Source organism: Scyliorhinus canicula, chromosome 10, assembly GCF_902713615.1.
Source record: "Scyliorhinus canicula chromosome 10, sScyCan1.1, whole genome shotgun sequence".
Classification (NCBI taxonomy): Eukaryota; Metazoa; Chordata; class Chondrichthyes; order Carcharhiniformes; family Scyliorhinidae; genus Scyliorhinus; species Scyliorhinus canicula.
The window spans coordinates 2,128,946-2,154,035 of NC_052155.1; the positions used below are offsets into that span (position 1 = coordinate 2,128,946).

At 45.8% G+C, this 25,090-nt stretch overlaps 1 protein-coding gene across 1 annotated transcript in view; it reads left to right on the forward strand.

Annotated features, from left to right (window-relative positions):
- The window catches only part of fastk (Fas-activated serine/threonine kinase), a 77,126-nt gene that overhangs the window by 13,148 nt on the left and 38,888 nt on the right, over positions 1 to 25,090 (forward strand). Inside the window, exons 2-4 of the mRNA XM_038808505.1 lie at positions 13,998 to 14,679; positions 20,033 to 20,503; positions 21,134 to 21,282. Of these exons, the coding sequence (XP_038664433.1) occupies positions 14,043 to 14,679; positions 20,033 to 20,503; positions 21,134 to 21,282 (1,257 nt within the window). The 5' untranslated portion in view covers positions 13,998 to 14,042. The remainder of the gene's footprint in view (positions 1 to 13,997; positions 14,680 to 20,032; positions 20,504 to 21,133; positions 21,283 to 25,090) is intronic.

Consider the following 25,090-nt stretch of genomic DNA (forward strand, 5'->3'; position numbering starts at 1 on the left):
GACAGGGAGGTAAGGTGTAGCTCTGATATTTAAGGATGACATCAGGCTGGTAGTGAGAGATGATATAGGTTCTATGGTGAAGAAGGTTGAATCCATTTGGGTGGAAATTAGAAATAGTAAGGAAGAAAGGTCACTGATAGACATAGTCTATAGGCCACCAAATAATAACATCACAGTGGGACGGGCAATAAACAAAGAAATAACTGATGCATGTAAAAATGGTACGGCAATTATGGGGAATTCTAATCTCAATGTTGATTCGTCAAATCGGGTCAGTCTGGGCAGCCTTGAGGAGGAATTTATAGAATGTATCCACGATAATTTCTTAGAACAGTATGTAATGGAACTACAAGGGAACAAGCAATCCCAGATCTTGTTCTGTTAATGAGACAAGAATAATCAATGATCTCATAGTTAGGGATCCTCTCGGAAGGAGTAATCACAGTATGGTTGAATTTAAAATACAGCTGGCGTGTGAGACGGTAAAATCCAATACCAGTGTCTTGTGCTTAAACAAAGAAAACTACAATGGGATGAGGGAGGAGTTGCTAAAATAGATTGGGAGAAAATACTTTATGGTGGGACAATTGAGGAACAGCCTGCCTTGGTCTGGTTTGAAAGCTAGCGATTTAGCCCAGTGTGCCCCTAGATTTAGCCCCTAGAGAACCCCAAAGTGTATCATGGAATTCACCTGACCCACAATTTTTAATAGATTGTGGTTATGGGGAGCTGAAGGGCCTACTTTACAGGGAGTGTGTTGTGATGAAATAGAGAGCTAAAGTACTTTTAAAACTAAACCATGTTTATTTATGAATCCAGTTAACACTTTATGAGCCCACAGTAAACATCTTAACTCTCAACACCAATAATCCCCACAGATACAATATTCTTTAAGTTACCCTTCATAACTTTTCTAACGATATCCATATGTTGAGCCCTTTTCAAAGAAAGACAGTAGGTTTAAATTGTCTACAGAAACAGGTATTACTTTGAAATCCTCAAATTATCTGAAGACAGTCTGTAGCTTGTAGAGAGAGATCATTTAATAGCTGCTTGCTTTGCCTGCAGCTATCCAGCTCTGAAAACGAAACTAAAACACACGCAGTCTGCTCAAAAACAAAAGTGAAAGACAGCCAGCCCAGCTCCACCCACACTCTAACATCACTGCAGCTATTTGATAAACACCCATTTCTTAAAGGTACATCCACTACAGCTATTTGATAAACACCCAGTTCTTAAAGGTACTCTCACATGACACCTTACCCCAAGAAAAAAAACCCATCAACTTCAAGATGGTTTCATTTTTCACCTTTTCGCTATCCTTTAAGAAATATTGACAGTGAATATACTTTTTTTTAACAAAACAAAACATGCAAACATTTATAATGACATAGTCCATTTTAGTTATTCTTCCTCCAACTTGATTGACTGTCTCTTTGGACAAGAAGGTCCATCCATTTCTCTTTAAAGTCAGATACTTTAGTTCAATCTGATCACAGAGCCCATTGTAATTCTCCTACACAGGCGCATTAGTTATCACAGCCTTTAGGCCTTCAAATGCTTGTTGAAACTCTGCTGTCCACGGAAATTTTCGACGTTTCTTCAGGTCCATCAGTGGAGCAACCACACTGCTAAAGTGCAGCACAAATTTCCGGTAGAATCCACTCATGCCAAGAAATCGCATTATTTCCCTTTGTGTCGAGGGTATTGGAAACTCCCCAATAACTTTTGTTTTCACATCCCGTGGGACCATTCGCCCCTGTTCGATTGTATTGCCAAGGAAAGTGATTTGGGCTTTTCCAAATTCACTTTTGGTCAGGTTTACCACCAAATCCGCCTCCTGATGTCAATCGAATAACTCCATCAGATGTTTGAAATGTTCTTTCCATGTCTGGGTAAAAATTCCCTGATCATCGATATATACCGCACAATTGGGTAATCCTGAAACAACTTTGTTAGTTAACTGTTGAAATGTGGCTGGGGCGTTTTTCATGCTAAATGGTATAACTTTGAATTGGTATCTACCATCTGGAGTCACAAAAGCTGAAATCTCCTTCGCCCTTTCGGATAAAGGTACCTGCCAGTAGCCTTTAAGTAAATCCAGTTTGGAAAGAAAAGCTGATTGTCCCACTTTCTCAATGCAATCCTCCAACCGTGGGGTAGGATAAGAGTTTAAGGGGCATCTTGACAGATGCATGAATAGGATGGGAATAGAGGGATACGGACCCCGGAAGTGTAGAAGATTTTAGTTTAGATGGTCAACATGGTTGGCACAGGCTTGGAGGGCCTGTTCCTGTCCTGTACATTTCTTTATTCTTTGTTCCATTCTTGTAACTGCATTAAACTTTCTATAGTCCACACACAACCGTTGGGTACTGTCTGGTTTTGGTACCATCACAATGGGTGAGCTCCATTGGCTTTAAGGGCATCATGGTAGCATTGTGGATAGCATAATTGCTTCACAGCTCCAGGGTCCCAGGTTCGATTCCGGCTTGGGTCACTGTCTGTGCGGAGTCTGCCCGTGTATGCGTGGGTTTCCTCGGGGTGCTCCGGTTTCCTTCCACAGTCCAAAGATGTGCAGGTTAGGTGGATTGGCCATGATAAATTGCCCTTAGTGTCCAAAATTGCCCTTAGTGTTAGGGGTTACTGGGTTATGGGGATAGGGTGGAGGTGTTGACCTTGGGTAGTGTGCTCTTTCCAAGAGCCAGTGCTGACTCGATGGGCCGAATGGCCTCCTTCTGCGATGTAAATTCTATGTAAGGCTGCAACCCACTTCAATTATGCCATTTATAAGCATACACTCAATCTCTTTGTTAACCTGTGCCAATTTTAAAGGGTTATGTCTATATGGATGTTGTTTAATTGGAACAGCATTTCCCACATCTACATCATGTATAGCCATTTTTGTGCTTCCCAACTTATCTCCACAAACTTGCCCATGAAAAAAAAATGAAAATTGCTTATTGTCACAAGTAGGCTTCAAATGAAGTTACTGTGAAAAGCCCCTAGCCGCCACATTCCGGCGCCTGTATAAATTGTGATATCAGTAACTCTTTCACGCCAGTTTAATTCGAGGGATGTCAAATTGAAAGTCATCTGGATTCGGTCCTTCACTTTGAGTTTGAATCATTAAAACCTCCTCCATTTGCTCTCCTTCCCTTTCAAAGTACCTTTTAAGCATATTCACATGGCACACGTGGTGAGTCTTCCTTCTATCTGGCATTCCTACCACATAATTCACCTCACTTAATTTCCTTTCAATCTGATAAGGTCCACAAAACCTAGCTTTTAAAGGTTCACCTACCACTGGTAACAAGACTTTATCTCCACTGGCAAAACTACGAACTTTGGATTTCTTGTCCGCAACCCGTTTCATAGATTTCATAGAATTTACAGTGCAGAAGGAGGCCATTTGGCCCATCGAGTCTGCACCGGCTCTTGGAAAGAGCACCCTACCCAAACCCACAACTCCACCCTATCCCCATAACCCAGTAACCCCATCCAACACTAAGGGCAATTTAGCATGGCCAATTCACCTAACCTGCACATCTTTGGGCTGTGGGAGGAAACCGGAGCACCCGGAGGAAACACACGCACACACGGGGAGAACGTGCAGACTCCGCACAGACAGTGACCCAAGCCGGAATCGAACCTGGGACCCTGGAGTTGTGAAGCAATTGTGCTAACCACTATGCTACTGTGCTGCCCTTTCATCACATGTTGTGCAATTTTTAAATGTTGTCTAGTCAATTCACCTCTATTTAAACGTTCCCTAAAATTTGACACGTAATCCAATAATGTAAGTTCCGATTTCTCCTCACCAATTTTTCCTTAATCAATTTAAGTGGTCCTCTTACCTCTTGACCAAAATTAGTTCAAAAGGACTGAATTTGGTTGACTCATTAGGTGCATCCCTAATTGCAAACAGTACGAATGGAATTCCTTTATCCCAATCCTCTGGATAATCTTGACAATTGTCTTTATCACTGCTTGAGGTTTCCCTATCACTTGACATTTGTGACATGATCGACAAAATTTAACTACATCTTTATGTAGTCCAGGCCAATAGAAATCTTTTTGGATTTTACCTTGAGTTTTCCTTACTCCCAATTGACCTCCCACTGGTACCTCATGTGCAACTCGCAACACCACCTTTCTATATCCTACCGGCAATACTACTTGATGAACTTCTGCCCACTTTTCATCCACCTGCAAATGTAAAGGTCTCCATTTTCTCATCAGGACATCACTTTTACGGTAATAACACTCTAGTGCAGGGATGTCAAACTCAAATACACCGTGGGCCAAAATTAAAAAATCGGGACAAGTCGAGGGCCGGACTGGTTCAATGTTTTTTTGCAAAACTTATTGAAATGAACTTATTGAACCTGGAACTAATAAAGCTTAGGTTATTGCCTATAAAAACAACATTAAATATTAAATAAATAAAAAAATTAGTTGCATTTATTTCTTATTGCTTTATCTGGAGCTTTTCCAGAGTAATTTCTAATGAAAACATTTTTCCACAGGCCAACACTTTGTGATTCACACTATACCTGAATAAACTCGGCATCAGCCATATCATACGCCATAGGCGCTTCAATTGCTGGGGCCAGCTTTAATAGCAATTAGATATTATTAGGGCAGCACGGTGGCCTAGTGGTTAGCACAACCGCCTCACGGCGCTGAGGTCCCAGGTTCGATCCCGGCTCTGGGTCACTGTCCGTGTGGAGTTTGCACGTTCTCCCCGTGTCTGCGTGGGTTTCGCCCCCACAACCAAAAATGTGCAGAGTAGGTGGATTGGCCACGCTAAATTGCCCCTTAATTGGAAAAAATAATTGGCTAATCTAAATTAAAAAAAAAAAATTAAAATTAAAAAAAAAAGTAATTGGATATTATCTCGCGGGCCAAAGATAATTCCACCGCGGGCCAAATCCTTGAGTTTGACATATATGCTCTAGTGTCTAGTATTCACTCCGATTCCTCTTCTGTGTATGCTTTCTGATGCATCCGGTTTATTTCTACATCTTTCTGTTGTAACTCCTAAACTAAAAATATCTGCCTCATCCTCCACCTGTTCTTGTTCTTTTCCAACCATCAGATCAAAAATCATTTCTGATAATTGCACTTCAACTTTATCTTCACACTCTGATTTCTCCTCTTGTCTTAACCTGTGACTTTGCGACCGGGTTACTACACAATTCGGAAAAATCCCAGGATATTCGGCCTTCAACACTTCAGTTGTCTGATTTTCAACTGACTTATCAACCACAGTAGGCATCACTCCCACCTGCGATCCAGCTATATCATTACCCAAGATAAACTGTATTCCTGGACAAGATAGTTTCTCTATTACCCCTCCTACCACTTCACCACTCCTCACTGGACTTTCCAACCTTACCTTATATAATGGAACACTACTCCTCTCACCCTGAATTCCACATATTACCACCTTTTCTGGCAATATTCTTCCCAAACTACATAACTCCTCATCTCTTACCATTAAAGATTGACTAGCTCCCGCATCTCTTAAAATTGTGACTTACCTGCTCCCTCCGGTACACATGAGTAAACTTTAGCCACACAAGTAAATTCTTTAAGGAGATCTGGCACCTTCTTATCAATCATCTCTTGATCAGGCTGTACAATCTTTTGCACCTCCTTCACTTCACTTGGGCTTTCTTTTACCACTTTAACAAACTCCACTGTCTTACCCTTTTTAACCACATCAGCCTTCCCAGTGCTTTTCTTCAACCACCAACACTGTGACTTTACATGGCCTAGTTTATTACAGTGAAAACATTTGAAACTTTTCATTTCTTTTCCACCCTCCTGGATTTCTTTTTTAATCTGAGGTACACTCTCTATTGTCTCCCATCAGATCACCTTTACCTTTACCACTTGAGTATTTCTCATGCCCCCAGTTTCTATCCCTCACCGGCTGAAACTGATGTTGGAAACCAAGCTTTGATTTATGAACTAATTCATAATCATCTGCCATTTTTACTGCTAATCTCGCAGTTTTAACCCTCTGTTCTTCCACATGAGTTCTCACTACATCAGGAATTGAATTTTTTAACTCCTCCAAAAGTATAGTTTCTCTGAGAGCTTCATACATTTGGTCTATTTTCAAAGCCCTCACCACCTATCAAAATTACTCTGTTTGACCAGGTTCTTTCCTTAAATTTCTAAACATTTGTCTGTGGCTTCAGGCACTAGTTCATATACATCGATGATGGATTTTTTTCACTTCCTCATCGAGATACCTCCTCTGCTAGTGATGCAAACACTTCACTAGTCCTACCTACCAGCTTTGTTTGAATCAGTAACACCCACATGTCCTGTGGCCATTTCATTTGTTTAGCCACCTTCTCAAATGAAATGAGAATAAAAATTATGTTTTAAAAAAAAAAATCAAATGAAACGAAAATAGCTTCTACTTCCTTCTCCTCAAACCTTGGCAATGCTTGGACATATTTAAATAGATCCCCACCAAGCCTTCGACTATGACGCTCTTTCTCTTTATCCTCATCGCTATCATCCAACTGTACGTGTCCCTTTACATCCGCCAATTTTAACTGACTCATGTTTTATGACCATTTTCTGAAGTTCAAACTCCCTCTCTTTTTCCCTTTTCTCTCTCTCTTTTTCCCTTTCCTCCCTTTTTCCCTTTCCTCTCTCTTTTTCTTTTCCCTGATCTGTATCTCCCTTTCTCTCCCTTTTTTCTTTGTTCTGCTAGGGCTATTCTTTCTTTGTTTCTTTCTTCTCTCTACTTTTCTTTGTCCCTCATTGCATATTCAAGCTGCTTTAATTCTTTCTCATGTTCCAGTTGTTTAATCTGTAACTGAATTTTAGCCAGTTCTAATGAGTCAGACTGTGTCTCGGGCAATTATAAATGCTCAGCTAGCGCCGTAAGTACCTCTTCTTTTCACATGCTGTCAGGTAACGTTAACTGCAATGTTTTTGCCAAATCTAAAAGCATTTTTTTTAGTCTCTGTCCGTAAGGTACTGCGTGTGACCTTATCCACCCCCAAAACCCTCCGAGCCTCTGAAAGAGCCATTGTCCACAACGCACTCCCTATTTAAACTGAAATACCACACCTGAAAAGCAACCACAAATATGCTGACCCCTCACCATCTTTACGCTCACTAAGCCAATCCGATCATGAAAGATAGACTTTTATCACCCTCGAGCCCCCGATTTGTTATGGGCCAGGGTTTAGAGAACCCCAAAGTGTATCATGGAGTTCACCTGACCCACAACTTTTAATAGATTGTGGTTATGGGGAGCACAAGGTCCCACTTTACAGGGAGTGTGTTGTGATGGTACAGTGTTCTAAAGTACTTTTAAAACTAAACCATGTTTATTTATGAATCCAGTTAACACTTTATGAGCCCACAGTAAACATCTTAACTCTCAACACCAATAATCCCCACAGATACAATATTCTTTAAGTTACCCTTCATAACTTTTCTAACGATATCCATATGTTGAGCCCTTTTCAAAGAAAGACAGTAGGTTTAAATTCTCTACAGAAACAGGTATTACTTTGAAATCCTCAAATGATCTGAAGACAGTCTGTAGCTTGTAGAGAGAGACCATTTAACAGCTGCTTGCTTTGCCTGCAGCTATCCAGCTCTGAAAATGAAACTAAAACACACTGTAGCGGCCTGCTCAAAAACGAAAGTGAAAGACAGCCAGCCCAGCTCCACCCACACTCTGACATCACTGCAGCTATTTGATAAACACCCATTTCTTAAAGGTACACCCACTACACCTACTTGATAAACACCCAGTTCTTAAAGGTACTCTCACATGACAGTACTAAAAGAGGTGGCGGGGGAAATAGCAAATGTGTTTGTGGTAATTTACCAGAATTCGCTGGACTCTGGGGCGGTTCCAGCAAATTGGGAAACAGCAAATGTGATGCCACTGCTTAAAAAAGGAGGTAATCAGAAGGCGGGTAACTGTAGGCCAGTTAGCTTCTGTAGTGGGTAAAATGCTTGAATCTATCGTTAAGGAAGACATAGCGAGACATCGGATAGAAATTGCCACATTGGGCAGGCGCAGCATGGGTTCAAGAAAATGAAATGAAATGAAAATCGCTTACTGTCACGAGTAGGCTTCAAATGAAGTTACTGTGAAAAGCCCCTAGTCGCCTCATTCCGGCGCCTGTTTGGGGAGGCTGGAACAGGAAAGACAGGTCATGATTGACTAATCTAGTCGAATTCTTTGAGGACATTACGAGTGCAGCAGACAATAGTGAACCGGTGGATGTGGTGTTTCTGAATTTCCGGAAGGCTTTCGACAAGGTGCCGCACAAAAGGCTGCTGCATAAGATAAAGGCGCATGGCATTATGGGTAATGTATTAGCATGGATTAGAGGATTAGTTAACTGAAAGAAAGAAAAGAGTGGGGATAAATGGGTGTTTTACTGGTTGGTGATCAGTGGCTAGTGGTATGCGTCAGGGATTATTGTTGGGTCCACAATTGTTTACAATTTACAAAGATGATCTGGAGTTGGGGGACCATGTGTAATGTGTCAAAGGTCGCAGATGACACTAAGATGAGTGGGAGAGCCAAGTGTGCAGAGGACACAAAGTCTGCAGAGGGATACAGATAGTTAAAGTGATTGGGCAAAGGTCTGGCAGATGGAGTTCAATGTTGGTAAATGTCAGGTCATCCATTTTGGTAGGAATAGCAACACTATTATTTAAATGGTAAAAGATTGCAGCGTGCTGCTGTGCAGAGGGACCTGGGTGTCCTTGCGCACGAATGGCTAAAAGTTGGTTTGCAGGTGCAGCTAGTAGTTAAGAAGGCAAATGGAATGTTGTCCTTCATTGCTAGAGGAATGGAGTTTAAAACCAGGGAGGTTATGTTGCAGCTTTATAGGGTGTTAGTGAGGCCACACCTGGAGTACTGTGTACAGGTTTGGTCTCCTTACTTGAGAAAGATGTCCTGGCGCTGGAGGGTGTGCAGAGGAGATTCACTCGGTTGATTCCGGAGTTGAGAGGATTGGGTTATGAGGAGTGACTGAGTAGACCGGGACTATACTCATTGGAATTCAGAAGAATGAGGGTTTTTTTTTTATAGAAACGCAGAAAATTATGAAGGGAATGGATAGGATAGAAGTAGGGAGGTTGTTTCCACTGGCGGGTGAAACTAGAACTAGGGGAAATAGCCTCAACATAAGGGGGACAGATTTAGGACCGAGTTGAGGAGGAACGTCTTCACCCAAAGGGTGGTGAATTTGTGGAATTCTCTGCCCAGTGATTTATGGCAAAGGTAGATAGTAAAGGAATAAAAGGTTGTGCTGAGCGGGCGGGTAAGTGGAGCTGAGTCCACAAAAAGATCCAGTAAGAAGTCTTACAACACCAGGTTAAAGTCCAACAGGTTTGTTTCAAACACGAGCTTTCGGAGCACGGCTCCTTCTTCAGGTGAATGCCGTGCTCCGAAAGCTCGTGTTTGAAACAAACCTGTTGGACTTTAACCTGGTGTTGTAAGACTTCTTACTGGCTCACCCCAGTCCAACGCCGGCATCTCCACATCACAAAAAGATCAACCATGTTATTGAATGGCGAGGCAGGCTCAAGGGACCAGATGGCCCACTCCTGCTCCTAGTTCTTATGTAACGTGTTTACAAGAACAGGTCAGAAGCTAGGAACCCTGCCACGAATAACTCACCTCCTGCCTAACTCCCCAAAGCCTGTTCACTACCTACCAGGCACAAGTCAGGAGTGTGATGGGAAACTCTCCACTTGCTGGATGAGTGCAGCTCCAACAACACAGGAAGCTTAACACCATCCAGGACAAAGCTTGATTCCATCCACTAATATTGACTTCCTCCAGGGGCAGCACGGTGGCCTAGTGGTTAGCACAACCGCCTCACGGCGCTGAGGTCCCAGGTTCGATCCCAGCTCTGGGTCACTGTCCGTGTGGAGTTTGCACATTCTCCCCGTGTCTGCGTGGGTTTCGCCCCCACAACCCAAAAATGTGCAGAGTAGGTGGATTGGCCACTCTAAATTGCCCCTTAATTGGAAAAAATAATTGGGTAATCTAAATTAAAAAAAAAAAAAAAAAAATATTGACTTCCTCCAGCCGTGTGTACTGCCTACAAGATTAACTGCAAGAACTCGCCAAGACTCCTTAGGAAGCACCTTCCAAGCCCAGGACCGCTACCATCTAGACGGACAAAGGCACACAGATACCTGGGTGCACCACCAGCTGCAAGTTCCCCTCCAAGTTACTCACCATTCGCTGTCCTTCACTTTCGCTGGGTCAAAATCCTGGAACTCCCTCCCGAACAGCGCTGTGGGTGTACCTACACCTCATGGCCTGCAGCGGTTCAAGGAGGCAGCTCACCACCACCACCTCAAGGGCAATAAATGCTGGCTGAGCCAATCTTAAAGTCATAGAATCATACAGCACAGAAAAGGCCCTTCGGCCCATCCTGTCTGTGCCGGTCAAAAACAACCACCTAATTATTCTAATCCCATTTCCCAGCACTTCGTCTAGAGCCGTGTCTGCCCTGGGATCGCAAGTGCACATCTAAATGCTTCTTAGATGTTATGAGGGTCTCGGCCTCCACCCCCCCTTCAGACATCGAGTTCCAGACTCCCACCACCCTTTGGGTGAAAAGGTTTTTCCTCACATCCCCTCTAAACCTCCTGCCCCTTACCATAAATCTACACCCCTGCTCATTGATCCCTCCACCAAGGGGAAAAGGTTTCCTAGCTTTCTATCCATATCCCTCAATTTTACACATCTCGATCATGTCCATCCTCTGCTCCCAGGAAAACAACCCCAGTCTATCCAATCTCTCTTCATAGCTAAAACTCTCCAGCCCAGGCAACCTCCTGGTAAATCTCCTCTGCACCCTTTCCAGTGCTATCACATCCCTCCTATAATATGGATTCCAGAACAGCACACAATACTCTAGCTGTGGCCTAACCAACTGTTTTATACATTTCCAGCATAACCTATGGCCCTTAAACTGAAGCCCACATCCCTTGAATGAATAAAAACATCTACCAGTTCCAGGCCCACTCACTTAACCTGCCCATATCCCTTTGTAGACTCTTTTTATCCCCTCACAACTTCCATTCCCACCAATTTTGTATCATCTGCAAATTTGACTACAATATGCTCTGTCCCAGTATCCAGATGATTGTTATGGATTGTAACAAGTTGAGGCTCCAGCACTCCTTCCTGTGGCACCATCAGGAACATCCTCCCTAAATCTATCCTGTCCAATCCTTTTAGAATTTTGTAGGTTTCTATGAGATCGTCCCTCATTTTTCAGGTTACTGTATAACACTGGGATACAGTACTGGTGGGGAAGGGTCTGTCACTGTATAACACTGGGTACAGTACTGGTGGGGAAGGGTCTGTCACTGTATAACACTGGGTACAGTACTGGTGGGGACGGGTCTGTCACTGTATAACACTGGGGTACAGTACTGGTGGGGAAGGGTCTGTCACTGTATAACACTGGGTACAGTACTGGTGGGGACGGGTCTGTCACTGTATAACACTGGGGTACAGTCCTGGTGGGGACGGGTCTGTCACTGTATAACACTGGGGTACAGTCCTGGTGAGGACGGGTCTGTCACTGTATAACACTGGGGTACAGTACTGGTGGGGACGGGTCTGTCACTGTATTACACTGGGAAACAGTACTGGTGGGGATGGGTCTGTCACTGTATAACACTGGGGTACAGTACTGGTGGGGACGGGTCTGTCACTGTATGACACTGGGTTACAGTCCTGGTGGGGACGGGTCTGTCTCTGTATAACACTGGGGTACAGTACTGGTGGGGACGGGTCTGTTGCTGTATAACACTGGGGTACAGTACTGGTGGGGATGGGTCTGTCACTGTATAACATTGGGGTACAGTACTGGTGGGGAATGGCCTGTCACTGTATAACACTGGGTTACAGTCCTGGTGGGGACGGGTCTGTCACTGTACAACACTGGGGTACAGTACTGGTAGGGACGGGTCTGTCACTGTATAACACTGGGGTACAGTACTGGTGGGGATGGGTCTGTCACTGTATAACACTGGGGTACAGTACTGGTAGGGACGGGTCTGTCACTGTATAACACTGGGGTACAGTACTGGTGGGGATGGGTCTGTCACTGTATAACACTGGGGTACAGTCCTGGTGGGGACGGGTCTGTCACTGTATAACACTGGGGTACAGTCCTGGTGGGGACAGGTCTGTCACTGTATAACACTGGGGTACAGTACTGGTGGGGACGGGTCAGTCACTGTATAACACTGGGGTACAGTCCTGGTGGGGACGGGTCTGTCACTGTATAACACTGGGGTACAGTCCTGGTGAGGACGGGTCTGTCACTGTATAACACTGGGGTACAGTACTGGTGGGGACGGGTCAGTCACTGTATAACACTGGGGTACAGTACTTTAAAAAAAAAAATAAAAACATTTAGAGTACCCGATTCATTTTTACCAATTAAGGGGCAATTTATCGTGGCGAATCCACCTACCCTACACATGTGTGGGTTGTGGGGGTGAAACCTACGCAAACACGGGGAGAATGTGCAAACCACACGGACAGTGACCCAGAGCCGGGATCGAACCTGGGACCTCGGCGCTGTGAGACAGCAGTGCTAACCACTGCACCACCGTACTGCCCTGGGGCACAGTACTTCTGTGATATGCCTGGCACAGTATAACACGGGGTACAGTGGGTGGGAATGGCTCTGTTACTGTAAAACACTGAGTTATAATACTGGTTTACACAGGCCTGTCACTGGGTAGAAGTGGGATACAATACTCGTTGGGGCTTCCTCCGGCTGCTCCGGTTTCTTCCCACAAGTCCCGAAAGACGTGCTGTGAGGTGAATTGGACATTCTGAATTCTCCCTGTGTGTACCCGAACAGGTGCCGGAATGTGGCGACTAGGGGATTTTCACAGTAACTTCATTGCTGTGTTAATGCAAGCCTACTTGTGACACTACTGAAGATCATTAGATTATTGTAAGTGAAATTTCACAGAATAATTCAATGCAGAAGATGCTCGTCAGCTCATTGAGTCTGCACCGATACACAAGAAACACCTGATCTGTCTACCGAATCCCATTTGTCAGCACTTGGCCCATAGCCTTGAATGCCATGACGTGCCAAGTGCTCATCCATTTTTAAACGATGTGAGGCAACCAGCCTCTACCCGGCAGTGCATTCCAGACCATAACCACGCTCAAATCCGCCGTAAACCTCCTGCCCCTCACTTTGAACTTGTGTCTCTTCGTAACTGACCCTTCAACTAAAGCGAACAGCTGCTCCCTATCCACCCTGTCCATGCCCCTCATAATCTTGTTCACCCCAATCAGGTCACCCCTCAGTCTTATTTGCTCCAGAGAAAACAACACAAGCCTATCCAACCTCTCTTCATAACTGAAATGTTCCATCCCAGGCAGTATCCTGGTGAATCTCCTCTGCACCCCCTCCAGTGCAGTCACATCCTTCCTATAATGCAGCGACCAGAACTGCACACAGTACTCCAGCTGTGGCCTCATCAAAGTTCTATACAACTCCAGCATGACCCCCCCCTGCTTTTGTAATCTATGCCACGATTGATAAAGGCAAATGTCACATGTGCCTTTTTCACCACCCCATTAACCTGCCCTTCTGCCTTCAGAGATCCATGGACAAACACGCCAAGGTCCCTTCGTTCCTCGGAACTACCCAGTGCCAGGCCATTTGTTGAATACTTTCTTGTCTCATTACTCCTTCCAAAGTGTATCACCTCACACTTCTCAGGGTTAAAAGTCACTGCTGACTAGTTGCCTTTTACTCAGGTTGTTGAATTGTCTGGCCTTGAGTGTGGCCTTGCTGCGTTGACGCAGCCTGTGCTCGGTTTTCCATGTTGGATGAGATTAGTGAAGTTTCACTGAATTAAGGTATGTTTTATGATAATAAATGTGATGCTTTATTGTTCTGAGTTGTCTGCCCCACTTTGTTCTTTTCCAGGTTTCTGCCGTTCTCCACACTCCCTCGAGGTGAGCGATACCTAAGATGCAAAGGTTGCCTGTGCGCTGCTTCAGTTCTCTGGTGTCGAGGAGTGAGAGCGTTCTGCTGTTAGACGGACTGACTCATCTCAGCCTGAACTGCATTCTCCGCTTCCTGCATCAGGCCTGCCGCCCAGCTGCTGCCTGCCTGCTGAGGAACCTGGGTGCCATGTACACGGCTCGCTATCACGCCTGCAAGCCGCACATTTGGGCCGCCTATCCGGAGCATTTCCCTCATCTGTACCAGGGGAGACAGAATGGGCACAAGCCTCATCATCATCATCATCATCACCACCACCACCATCGCACCAAGAAGAAAACCTGGAATTTCATCCATGAGAAGATGAGCTATGACACTTTCTTCACCATGAAGAGGTTGATTGACCGTTCGAGGACTGTGGGGGAGGTGCTGCGCTGGGTGACACAGAACCCTGGCAAAATCTCCTACAATCATTACCCCATTGCCTTGCAGAAAATTGGCCAGATCCTGCAGCAGCTGCCTGGAGGATCCACCGGAGAGGCGTACCACAGCCAGATGTTGGAGCTCGAAGATTTCCAGACGCTCTGTGAATCCATCGTGAGCGACTGCTCCAAGTTTGACAATTTCAGCATTGTGAATTGTCTGTACGCTGTCGCAGCTTTAGGTAAGAAAGAGCCTCAATTCCGTCTTTTCCATCCAATCCCCATTTAGGATAACTGAAAGCCATGTACCAGATGGGATTTGAAATGTTTCTGCCTGAAATCACATTTAGGGGGGGGGGGGGGGGGGTCCGCATAAATCTGTCTTTTCTGCCAGATGTTTTGAAGATGGTGCAGACTCCAACCCGAAAGAGGAATGTTGAGGGACAATATTCAGAAATATTCAGATATACAGTGAATGGGGAATATTTCCCCTGACGGGTTCATAATTTTAAAGCCTCACTGAATTGGAGGAAATTCCTTTTCACAGAATCACAGAAAAATACAGTGCAGGAATTCTTTCCCCCAGTTCCAAAACTACCTCCTCGTTCTCTTGGGTGAAGACAGATGTGAAATATTCATTTAACATCCTCCCATGTCCTCTGGCTCCACCCACAGATTCCCCCTTGGTCCCTAATGGGCCCTACTCTTTCCCTCTTCCTGTTGATATACTTACAGAATATCTTGGGATTTTCCCTACTTTTGCCACCCAGAGCTTTCTCATATCCCCTCTTTGACTCTCCTAATTGCTTTCTTCAGCTCCATCCTGCACTATCTGTGCTCCTCTAATGCCTCTGTTGATTTGCTCCCCTTGTACTTATTAAAAGCCTCTCTTTTCCTTCTCATTCTATCCTGAATATCTCTGGCCATCCATGGTTCTCTGAACTTGTTACTCCTTCCTATTAGCCGAGAGGGAACATGTTGGGCCTGTCCCCTCCCCATTTCCTTTTTGAACATCCCAAGGGTGTTTCACAATGAGCTGTTAGAGCGTGGAATGCTTTGAAACATTGATTAGTTGAGGCAGAGATAATTACATCTTTTCAAGGAAAACTGGAAGTTCAAAGTGGGAAGGTGCAGGCCTATGGGGAGTGAGTGTGGAAGTCACGTTAATTTTGGACTGACATAGTACGAAACAATGGGGTGAATGGCCTCCTCTGCTTTAAGGACATAAGAAACAGGAGCAGGAGTTAATCATACAGTCCCTCGAGTCTGTTCCACCATTTAATACCATAATGGATGATCATCTGCCTCAGATTTCCTACCTGCTCCCCATATCTCATCACAGGACAATCATCTCCATCCAATTCACCTAACAGCACGCCTTTCGAGACTTGTGGGAGGAAACCGGGGCACCCAGAAGAAACCCACGCAGACACGGGGAGAATGTGCAGACTCCGCACAGACAGTGACCCAAGCCGGGAATCGAACCCGGGACCCTGGTGCTGTGAAGCAACAGTGCTAACCACTGTGCTACCGTGCTGCCCACAAGGTGGAGTTTTCTTCGATTTCATAGACAATCCTCTCAACTCCGGAATCAACCTAGTGAATCTCCTCTGCACACCCTCCAGTGCCAATAAATCCTTTCTCAAGTAAGGAGACCAAAACTGTACACAGTACTCCAGGTGTGGCCTCACCACCCTATACAGCTGCAACATAATCTCCCTGTTTTTAAACTCCATTCCTCTAGCAATGAAGGACAAAATTCCATTTGCCTTCTTAATTACTTGCTGCAGGTTGCAAACCAACTTTTAGCCATTCATGCACAAGTACACCCAGGTCCCTCTGCACAGCAGCATGCTGCAATCTTTTACCATTTAAATAATAGTGCTGTTATTCCTACCAAAATGGATGACATCACATTTATCAACATCGAACTCCATCTGCCAGACCTTTGCCCAGTCACTTTAACTATCTATATCCCTCTGCAGACTTTGTGTCTTCTGTACATTTGGCTCTACCACTCATCTTCGTGTCATCTGCGAACTTTGACACATTACACTTGGTCCCCAACTCCAGATCATCTATGTAAATTGTGGGGCAACACGGTGGCACAGTGGTTAGCATTGCTGCCTACGGCGCTGAGGACCCGGGTTCGAATCCTGGCCCTGGGTCACTGTCCGTGTGGAGTTTGCACGTTCTCCCCGTGTCTGCGTGGGTTTCACCCCCACAACCCAAAGATGTGCAGGATAAGTGGATTGGCCACACTAAATTGCCCCTTAATTGGAAAAAATGATTGAGTGCTCCAAATTTAAAAAAAAATCTATGTAAATTGTAAACAATTGGAGACCCAACACTGATCCCTGAGGCATATCACTACCCACTGATCACCAACTAGAAAATCACCTATTTGTAAGAACATAAGAATTAGGAGCAGGAGTAGGCTATCTGGCCCCTCGAGCCTGCTCCGTCATTCAATTAGATCATGGCTGATCTTTTGTGGACTCAGCTCCACTTTCCGGCCCGAACACCATAACCCTTAATCCCTTTATTCTTCAAAAAACTATCTATCTTTATCTTAAAAATATTTAACAAAGGAGCCTCAACTGCTTCACTGGGCAAGGAATTCCATAGATTCACAACCCTTTGGGTGAAGAAGTTCCTCCAAAACTCAGTCCTAAATCTACTTCCCCTTATTTTGAGGCTATGTCCCCTAGTTCTGCTTTCACCCGCCAGTGGAAACAACCTGCCCGCATCTATCCTATCTATTCCCTTCATAATTTTATACGTTTCTATCTCCACTATTTCCTTTCTGTGAGTTAACCAATCCTTTATCCATGTTAATACATTAATCGTAATACCATACACCTTCATCTTATGCAGCAGCCTTTTGTGCGGCACCTTGTCGAAAGCCTTCTGAAAATCCAGATACACCACATCCACCGGTTCCCCATTGTCCACCTCGCTCGTAATGTCCTCATCGAATTCCAGTAAATTAGTCAAACACGACCCGCCTCACATGAACCCATGTTGCGTCTACCGGACAAGGCCCCAGTTGCTAAGCAACACCACATTTCTCTGCTGGCCTATTTATTCTTCACATCATAGCCCTTGAAAAGCAAGTGTGTGAAAGGTTATTCGGGGGTAGGTGGGAATAGGGAAGAGGTGGCAGTCAGATCAGTCATGATCTTGTTGAATGTTGGAGTGGGGCCCAGTGACCTACTCCTGTTTCTAATTTGTCTATTTGTATCCCTTTGGAAATCTAAATACACTTCATCTATTGGTTCCCTCTTATCCATCCTGCTTGTTTCATCCTCAAAGAACTTCAATTAAGTTATAAACAGCAGCATATGTGCAGTGTTGGCGTGAGAACGGATTAAGTGAGATAGATGTCAGAGATGAGAGGCTCCAATTATGAAGGGAAACGAAGGGGATTATGTTAGGAAAATAAAGATAATTTTAAAGGATTCATACTTGTGCTGGGAAACATTACAAATACAGTATATTTTCAAGTGGGCTTAATTTAATGTTTCTGTGCTTGGAAGCGTGAAACCTATAGTTAGATTCATGCTGGACAAAGGTGTTTCTATGTGTCAGGGCTGGTTAAGTTCCAACTGTGATTCTGTTCCAACTGTGGGTGGCCCGGTAGCACAGTGGCTAGCACTGTTGCTTCACAGGGCCAGGGAGCCGGGTTTGATTTCCGGCTTGGGTCACTGTGTGCGGAGCCTGCACGTTCTCCCCGTGTCTGCGTGGGTTTCCTCCAGGTTCTCTGGTTTCCTCCCATTCGTCCGGTTTCGTCCCAAAAGACGTGTTTGTTCAGTGAACTGGACATTCTGAATTCTCCCTCTGTGTACCCAAACGGGTGCCAGAGTGTGGCGACTGGGGATTTTCACTGTAATTTCATTGCAATGTTAATGTAAGCCTACTTGTGATATGAATAAAGATTATTATTTTTATGTCTCCTCCTCTTCTACCCCCTCCTCTGTCTTGCCTGAATATTCTATATCCCGCAATGTTGAGCTGCCAATCCTGCCCCTCACTCAACCATGTCTCCGTGGTGGCTATTATGACATAATTATACATGTCAATCATCACCCTTAACTCATCCATTTTACCGTTAATACTCCTGGCATTAAAGTAGAGGCCATCCAGCCTTGTCTTACCTCCTTGAAACTCATTACCGCTGTATTCCCTCAGACCCGCTTGTACAGATCCATTCTTCCCCAGAAACCGTCCCAGTGATCCAGGAATCTAAAACCCTCCCTCCTGCACCAACTCTTAAACCACGCGTTCATCTGTGCTGTTCCCCTATTCCTGTACTCACTAGCACGTGGCACTGGGAGTAATCCAGAGATTACAACCCGACAGGTCCTGCTCTTTGGTCTATTGCCTAACTCCCTGAATTCTTGAGAGTGTATTTTCCCACAGTGAACTTGTGTTTTTAAAAAAAATTTGTGTTAGTCAGACCATTGTAGATTAAGATGTACTTTGTAATCCGTGTTAATCTTAAAATTCTGTGAGTATTTATTAAACTTTGGGCGGAGCAAAGACGTATTTCATCATCCAATTTTTTCATGTTCAACAAATGTTTTATCTTGGTAAAACAAATTAGCTGTTGGGCGGCAGTGGTTAGCACTGCTGCCTCATGGCGCTGACGACCCGTGTTCGATCCCGGCCCCGGATCACTGTGTGGAGTTTGCACATAACCCAAATAGATGTTCAGGGTAGGTGAATTGGCCTTGCTAAATTGCCCCTTCATTGGAAAATAAGAATTGTGACACTTCCTCAACATTTTATAAAAAATATGTTGGGTTCTTTTGAGCCGTGGTTCCTTTGTGAAATATTCCCATCCAGTTATAACACCAACTGGGATCACAACAATTGCATGAGACTTAAATCCAACCTCACTTGTTTGATTATTCTTCAGCCTTGGGTATGCCTCCTGCAAGTTCGAGGTCCACTATCCCTGTTTGCTTGTTGTGAAAGCAACCTGAGACTAATCCTGCTGCCCACTATACCTTCACTTTATCATTTTACAGCCTTAAATTATCCAGAGAACAATTTATTTTTGATGCTTGTTCTATGGGCGGTACAGTAGCACAGTGGTTAGCACTGTCGCTTCACAGCGGCAGGGCCCGGGTTCGATTCCCGCTTGGCTCACTGTCTGTACGGAGTCTGCACGTTCTCCCCATGTCTGCGTGGGTTTCCTCCGGGTGCTCCGGTTTCCTCCCACAAGTCCCGAAAGACGTGCTGTTAGGTGAATTGGACATTCTGAATTCTCCCTCTGTGCATCTGAACAGGTGACAGAATGTGCCGACTAGCCGCTTTTCACAGTAACTTCAAGATAAAGACAGATAATTTTTTGAAGAATAAAGGGATTAAGGGTTATGGTGTTCGGGCCGGAAGTGGAACGGAGTCCACAAAAGATCAACCATCATCTCATTGAATGGCGGAGCAGGCTCGAGGGGCCAGATGGCCGACTCCTGCTCCTAGTTCTTATGTTCATATGTTCATTGCATAGTTATTATTAGCCTCATTGTGACATGAATAAAGATTATTATTATTATGTCAATCAAGTCTTTCTCCTCTTTGGGCTGCCAGGTCTTCCTAGTGACTCGAAGGTGGTTCAGGTCCTGGAAGAGGAATCACGCATTCGCCTCTCACAGTTCAACCAGAAAGATATCTCCATGGTGTTCAGCAGCATCATGAAGCTCCATCCATCCACCGAGCACCCATTGGTCGAAAGTTGTCTCACCGGCCTGGAGAAGAACATTGAGAAGGAGCGTCACCCCCAGACCCTCTTCCTCTTGTTGTCCTACTACAAACTGAAGGCTCAGGAACTGCAATCAGACAGTTACAGCAGTGATCAGCTTCTCAACAACCGGAAGATCCTGCGGTTAGTGAAGCACACACTGGGACACGTAACCAATGTGAGGGATCACGAGATGACTCTACTGGATGAGATGTTGGCCACGTGTTGCCGGGAGACCAGTAATAAGTCACTGGAGCTGATCTTTAGTTCTCCACTCTTCTATGAGAACAGGCAGGAGAGATTCATCAGCAGCTTGGCAGGTAGGATGGTGATAGACCTTCGCTTCTCGGTGGATTATACTTGCTAAAAATGAAAATCAATTTAACCAGTGTTGCTCTCTAAAATAGCATTTAATCCAGCACTAAGGCCACCTTGTTCATCTTTCATTAGCGGTCCGTGATCTTACGTGAACTATCTCTTAAATGTCTCTGGAGAGAGAGAGTCCCCCAACCCAGTGACCATTCCAGATATTCACCACAGTTTCTGCCTTTCTCCAACTCTTCCTGATTTTATTCTTTTGCCTGAACTGCGTCTGTGACAAACCTATCAGACCTTCCTGCCTTTCCATCTCTGTGTCAGGGTTTTAGTTTTGCTATTTCTGATCACACTCTGCTACCTCAAAACATGTGTGACCCGAGAACAGAGAGCATCAGAAACCTAGTCAGTTCAGAGGGCTTTGCAGCTATCCCAGGTGATGTCTTTATCTGACCTAAATGCTCATGACCTTCTCAGCACAAATCACAATGTGATCAGGAGTGGGAGCTTGGTTATCCCACTGCCTATCCTACTGCCCACCCCTAGGTTTCTGACCCAGCTACGGGCCACCCCGAGCCATTGCACTGAGAAGGATTTACAGCCTCTTATGTGAGGATATTTTTTTTCTACTTCAGAGGAACTCCCAAAGAAAGTGGACAACATCACCCCCTACACCATGGCACTCATTGCAAAGTACGTCGCTCGTCATCGATTGCGTGAGACCAAGCTTCTGGACACGATTGCAGAGTTCCTCGTCAAAAAGGGGGAATACCTGGACAGTAAGGTAATTGCTTACAGCTTCTTTAACATAACAGAAAACGCCCTCTGGGGCTGCACCGTTTGGGGAGGTTATGGTCAGTATTGACTGAGAGGATTGGGAGGAAAATGAAAGACCAACTTGCATATTTAACACAATATTGGGGCGGGGGGGTAAGGAAGTGAGTTACTCTGCACCGACTCTCAAAGAGCATCTTACCTAGGCCCACAACCCACCCTATCCCCGTAACCCTATCTAACCTTTTGAACACTAAGGGGTACTTTATCATGGCCAATCAACCTAACCTACACATCTTTGGACTGTGCGAGGAAACTGGAGCACCCGGAGTAAACCCACGCAGACACTGGAGAACGTCTAAACTGCACACAGACAGTGATCCAAGGCGGGAATTGAACCCAGGTCCCTGGCGCTGTGAAGCAGCAATGCTAACACTGTGCCACCATGCTGCCCTAGGGGTCCGCATCACCAACAATTTGTCCTGGTCCACCCATCCAGGGGCTGGTTTAGCATAGTGGTCTAAACGGCTGGCTTGTAATGCAAAACAAGGCAGCAACGCGGTTCAATTCCCATATCGGCCTCCCCGAACAGGCGCCGGAATGTGGCAACTAGGGGCTTTTCACAGTAACTTCATTGAAGCCTATTTGTGACAATAAGCGATTATTATTGGGGCTGGTTTAGCACAGGGCTAAATCGCTGGCTTTGAAAGCAGACCAAGGCAGGCCAGCAGCACAGTTCAATTCCCGTACCAGCCTCCCCGAACAGGCACCGGAATATGGCGACTAGGGGCTTTTCACAGTAACTTTATTTGAAGCCTACTTGTGACAATAAGCGATTTTCATTTTCATTTCATGTCGACGCTACGACCAATAAAACACAACAGCGCCTATACGTCCTCAGGAAACGAAGAAATTTGGCATGTCCACATTGACTCAACGATTTTTACAGATGCACCATAGAAAGCATCCTATCTGGCTGCATCACAGCCTGGTATGGCAACTGCTCGGCCCAGGACCGTAAGGAACTTCAGAGAGTCATGAACCCTGCCCAGTCCATCACACGAACCCGCCTTCCATCCATTGACTCTGTCTACACATCCGTGTTTCATGGGTTACGCCCCCACAACCCAAATGTGCAGGGTAGGTGGATTGACCGCACTAAATTGCCCCTTAATTGGAAAAAATGAATTGGGTACTCTTATATGTAAAAAAAAACCTGGGAGCAGCTACTTGTAGGAAAATCTACATCAGAGCAGTGGGATTCATTCAAAAAGGAAATAGAGAGAGTGCAGGGCCAACATGTCCCCGTGATAGTGAAGGGTGGGAGCAACAAGTCCAGAGAACCCTGGATGTCAAGCGAAATCCAGGGTCAGATAAGGAAAAATAAGGCGGCTTGTGGCAGATACTGAGGGCTCAAATTCAAGAGGAGTGTAGAAAATGCAGGGGTTACGTATAAAAGAAATTCTGAGAGTGAAGAGGGGGAATGAGAATGCAGTGGTGGGTAAAATAAAGAAAAATCCAAAGGTGTTTTCTAAGTATATTAAGGCCAGGAGGTTGACCGGGGTAAGAGTGGGGCCCACGAGGAACCAAGGTGACAAATTGTGTGTGGAACCGGAAGATATAGGTGAGGTTTTGAATGAGTGTTCACTATGGAGAAGGATGATGTAGGTGTAGAAATCAGGGAGGCGCGCTGTGATTTACTTGAACGACTTATCATTGACCCGTCCACATCTTGGCTGACACGCGGGGTTGTCCGGTAGCAGAATAAGAACCTTGCCAAGCAGGTCTCCCACCATCATGAGCTTCATTCTGCGCTGAAAAGTTTGCATCGCCCGCTCGGCCAACCCATTCAAAGGTGGGTGGTATGGGGTGGTCCTTACGTGAAGGATCCCATTGATGGACACGAATGCTGCAAAGTCTGCACTTGTAAACGGCATACCATTGTCTGATACCAGCACCTCGGGTATGCTGACAATGTGTCGGAGTTTCTCTATGGTGGTCCGGGCCGTCGTCACCAATAACTTGAGGACCTCCATCCACTTGGAGTGGGCATAGATGAGGAACATTGTGGATGAAAGGGGCCCACAAAATCCATATGGAGGCGAGACCACAGACGGCCTGAATGACCACAGGTGGAGCGGGGCTTCAGGAGGCAACTTCTGGTGTGCCTGACATGATGCAGCGCTGGGCCAGAACGTCATTCTGACAGACTGTCCCGTCAGGTAGGCCTCGCAGGATATTCTTCCTTCCGTGCTGGAATACTGCGCACACGGATGTAACCCCAAAGGGAAGACGGGTGTATTCATATAGCCCCCTGTGTATGTTAACAGTTACGAAGCGTCTGGACCCGGGGGGGGCCAGGACCAACTGGAGGTAAGCGTGACTCATGTCGGGACCGGATAACGGTCCAGTCGAGACACTCGGTTGACCGTTATCTTAGTCACCACACAAATGCACTGATCCATCCGGCTTCATGACTGGGACAGCCAGCACTGCCCTGTCGGAGAACTGCACCTGGCGGATGATGCCCAAACTCTCCATCCAGTTCAGTTCAGCGCCCACTTTGGGTCGTAAGGCGTACGGAACAGGTCGGGCCCGGAGGTAGTGCTGTCTAACTATCAGGTCCACGCTTATTCGGGCCACAGCCACTTTGATGGTACCCAAGCCATTCTGGAATATTGATAGAAATCTTGTCAGAACCTCTTCAGGCCTGTACGGCACACCCGCTGCCAAACTACCTGCAGGTGGCGTAGCCAGTCACGCCCCAGCAAACTCGGACCGCTCCCGTGGACCACCACCAGAGGGAAGATTTTCAGACTGTTGACCATACTCGACTGGAACAGCTGAAGTTCCTGCTATTACCATCGGTTCCCCTGTGTCGGTGCCAGCCTGCATTGGTATCCAACAGGGTCAGTGACTAAAGGCTTGACCAGATGAGCTTGAACGGACAATAACTGACTACAGTGTCGAGCTCCATGCAGAATGGGTGACCATTAATCTGCAGGGAGATCCGGGTGGGCGCTACTCTTGATGCAGCCACGCGGTGTAACTGCTGGCAGGTGTTGCCGTCGGCTTCCACATAGTAAGCCCTGTCACGTGAGGGCCACTCACGCCAGGTGATCCAGCGGGTAGGTAGATCCTCGCGGGATCTCTTGTTGCCCTGGTCTCTGCGCCTGTTGCAAACGGTGGGGGGGGGTGGTGTTCACATCCGGTAGCGATCCCAACCTCTATTACGCCTGCCAACCCGTGTTCCTCGCTTCATCCGATAGATGTCCCAGTGTCGGGGGTCGGCTTCCTCCGGTCTGGTCGAGTGTAATTAGTGCTCGCTTTGGTGTCCCAGTCTGAGAACCGCCATTCCCTATAGTTCCTGGACCCCTTGTTCGGCATTTTCTCTAAGATGGCTACCTCCACCTCACGTTGCAGGTACAGGTGGGCCTCAACAAGTAATTTCCATTGTGTGGCTGAATCATTGAGTCCTCATACCAAGCGGTCCCGGAGTGTCTCATTCAATGTTGCTCTGAATTCGCAAGTCTCAGCCAGTTTCCAGAGGCGGGTCAAGAAGTCACTCACTGACTCGGCCTGGGCCTGAGCAGCCGTATGGAGCCGGAACCGGCACACAATGAGCAGCGATTTTGGATCAAGGTGCCCCTCACCAGGGTAGCAAGTGACCGGGTATTTGGGAGGGTGATGGGTAGACGTGGTGAATCGAGCACACACCAACCAGTGTCGATGGCAGTTCCACTAAATCTTCGTCGCCAGTGTTGAAACCAGACAGAAGATAAGTAGCTGACCACATGATAAATAGAAATTAACAAACA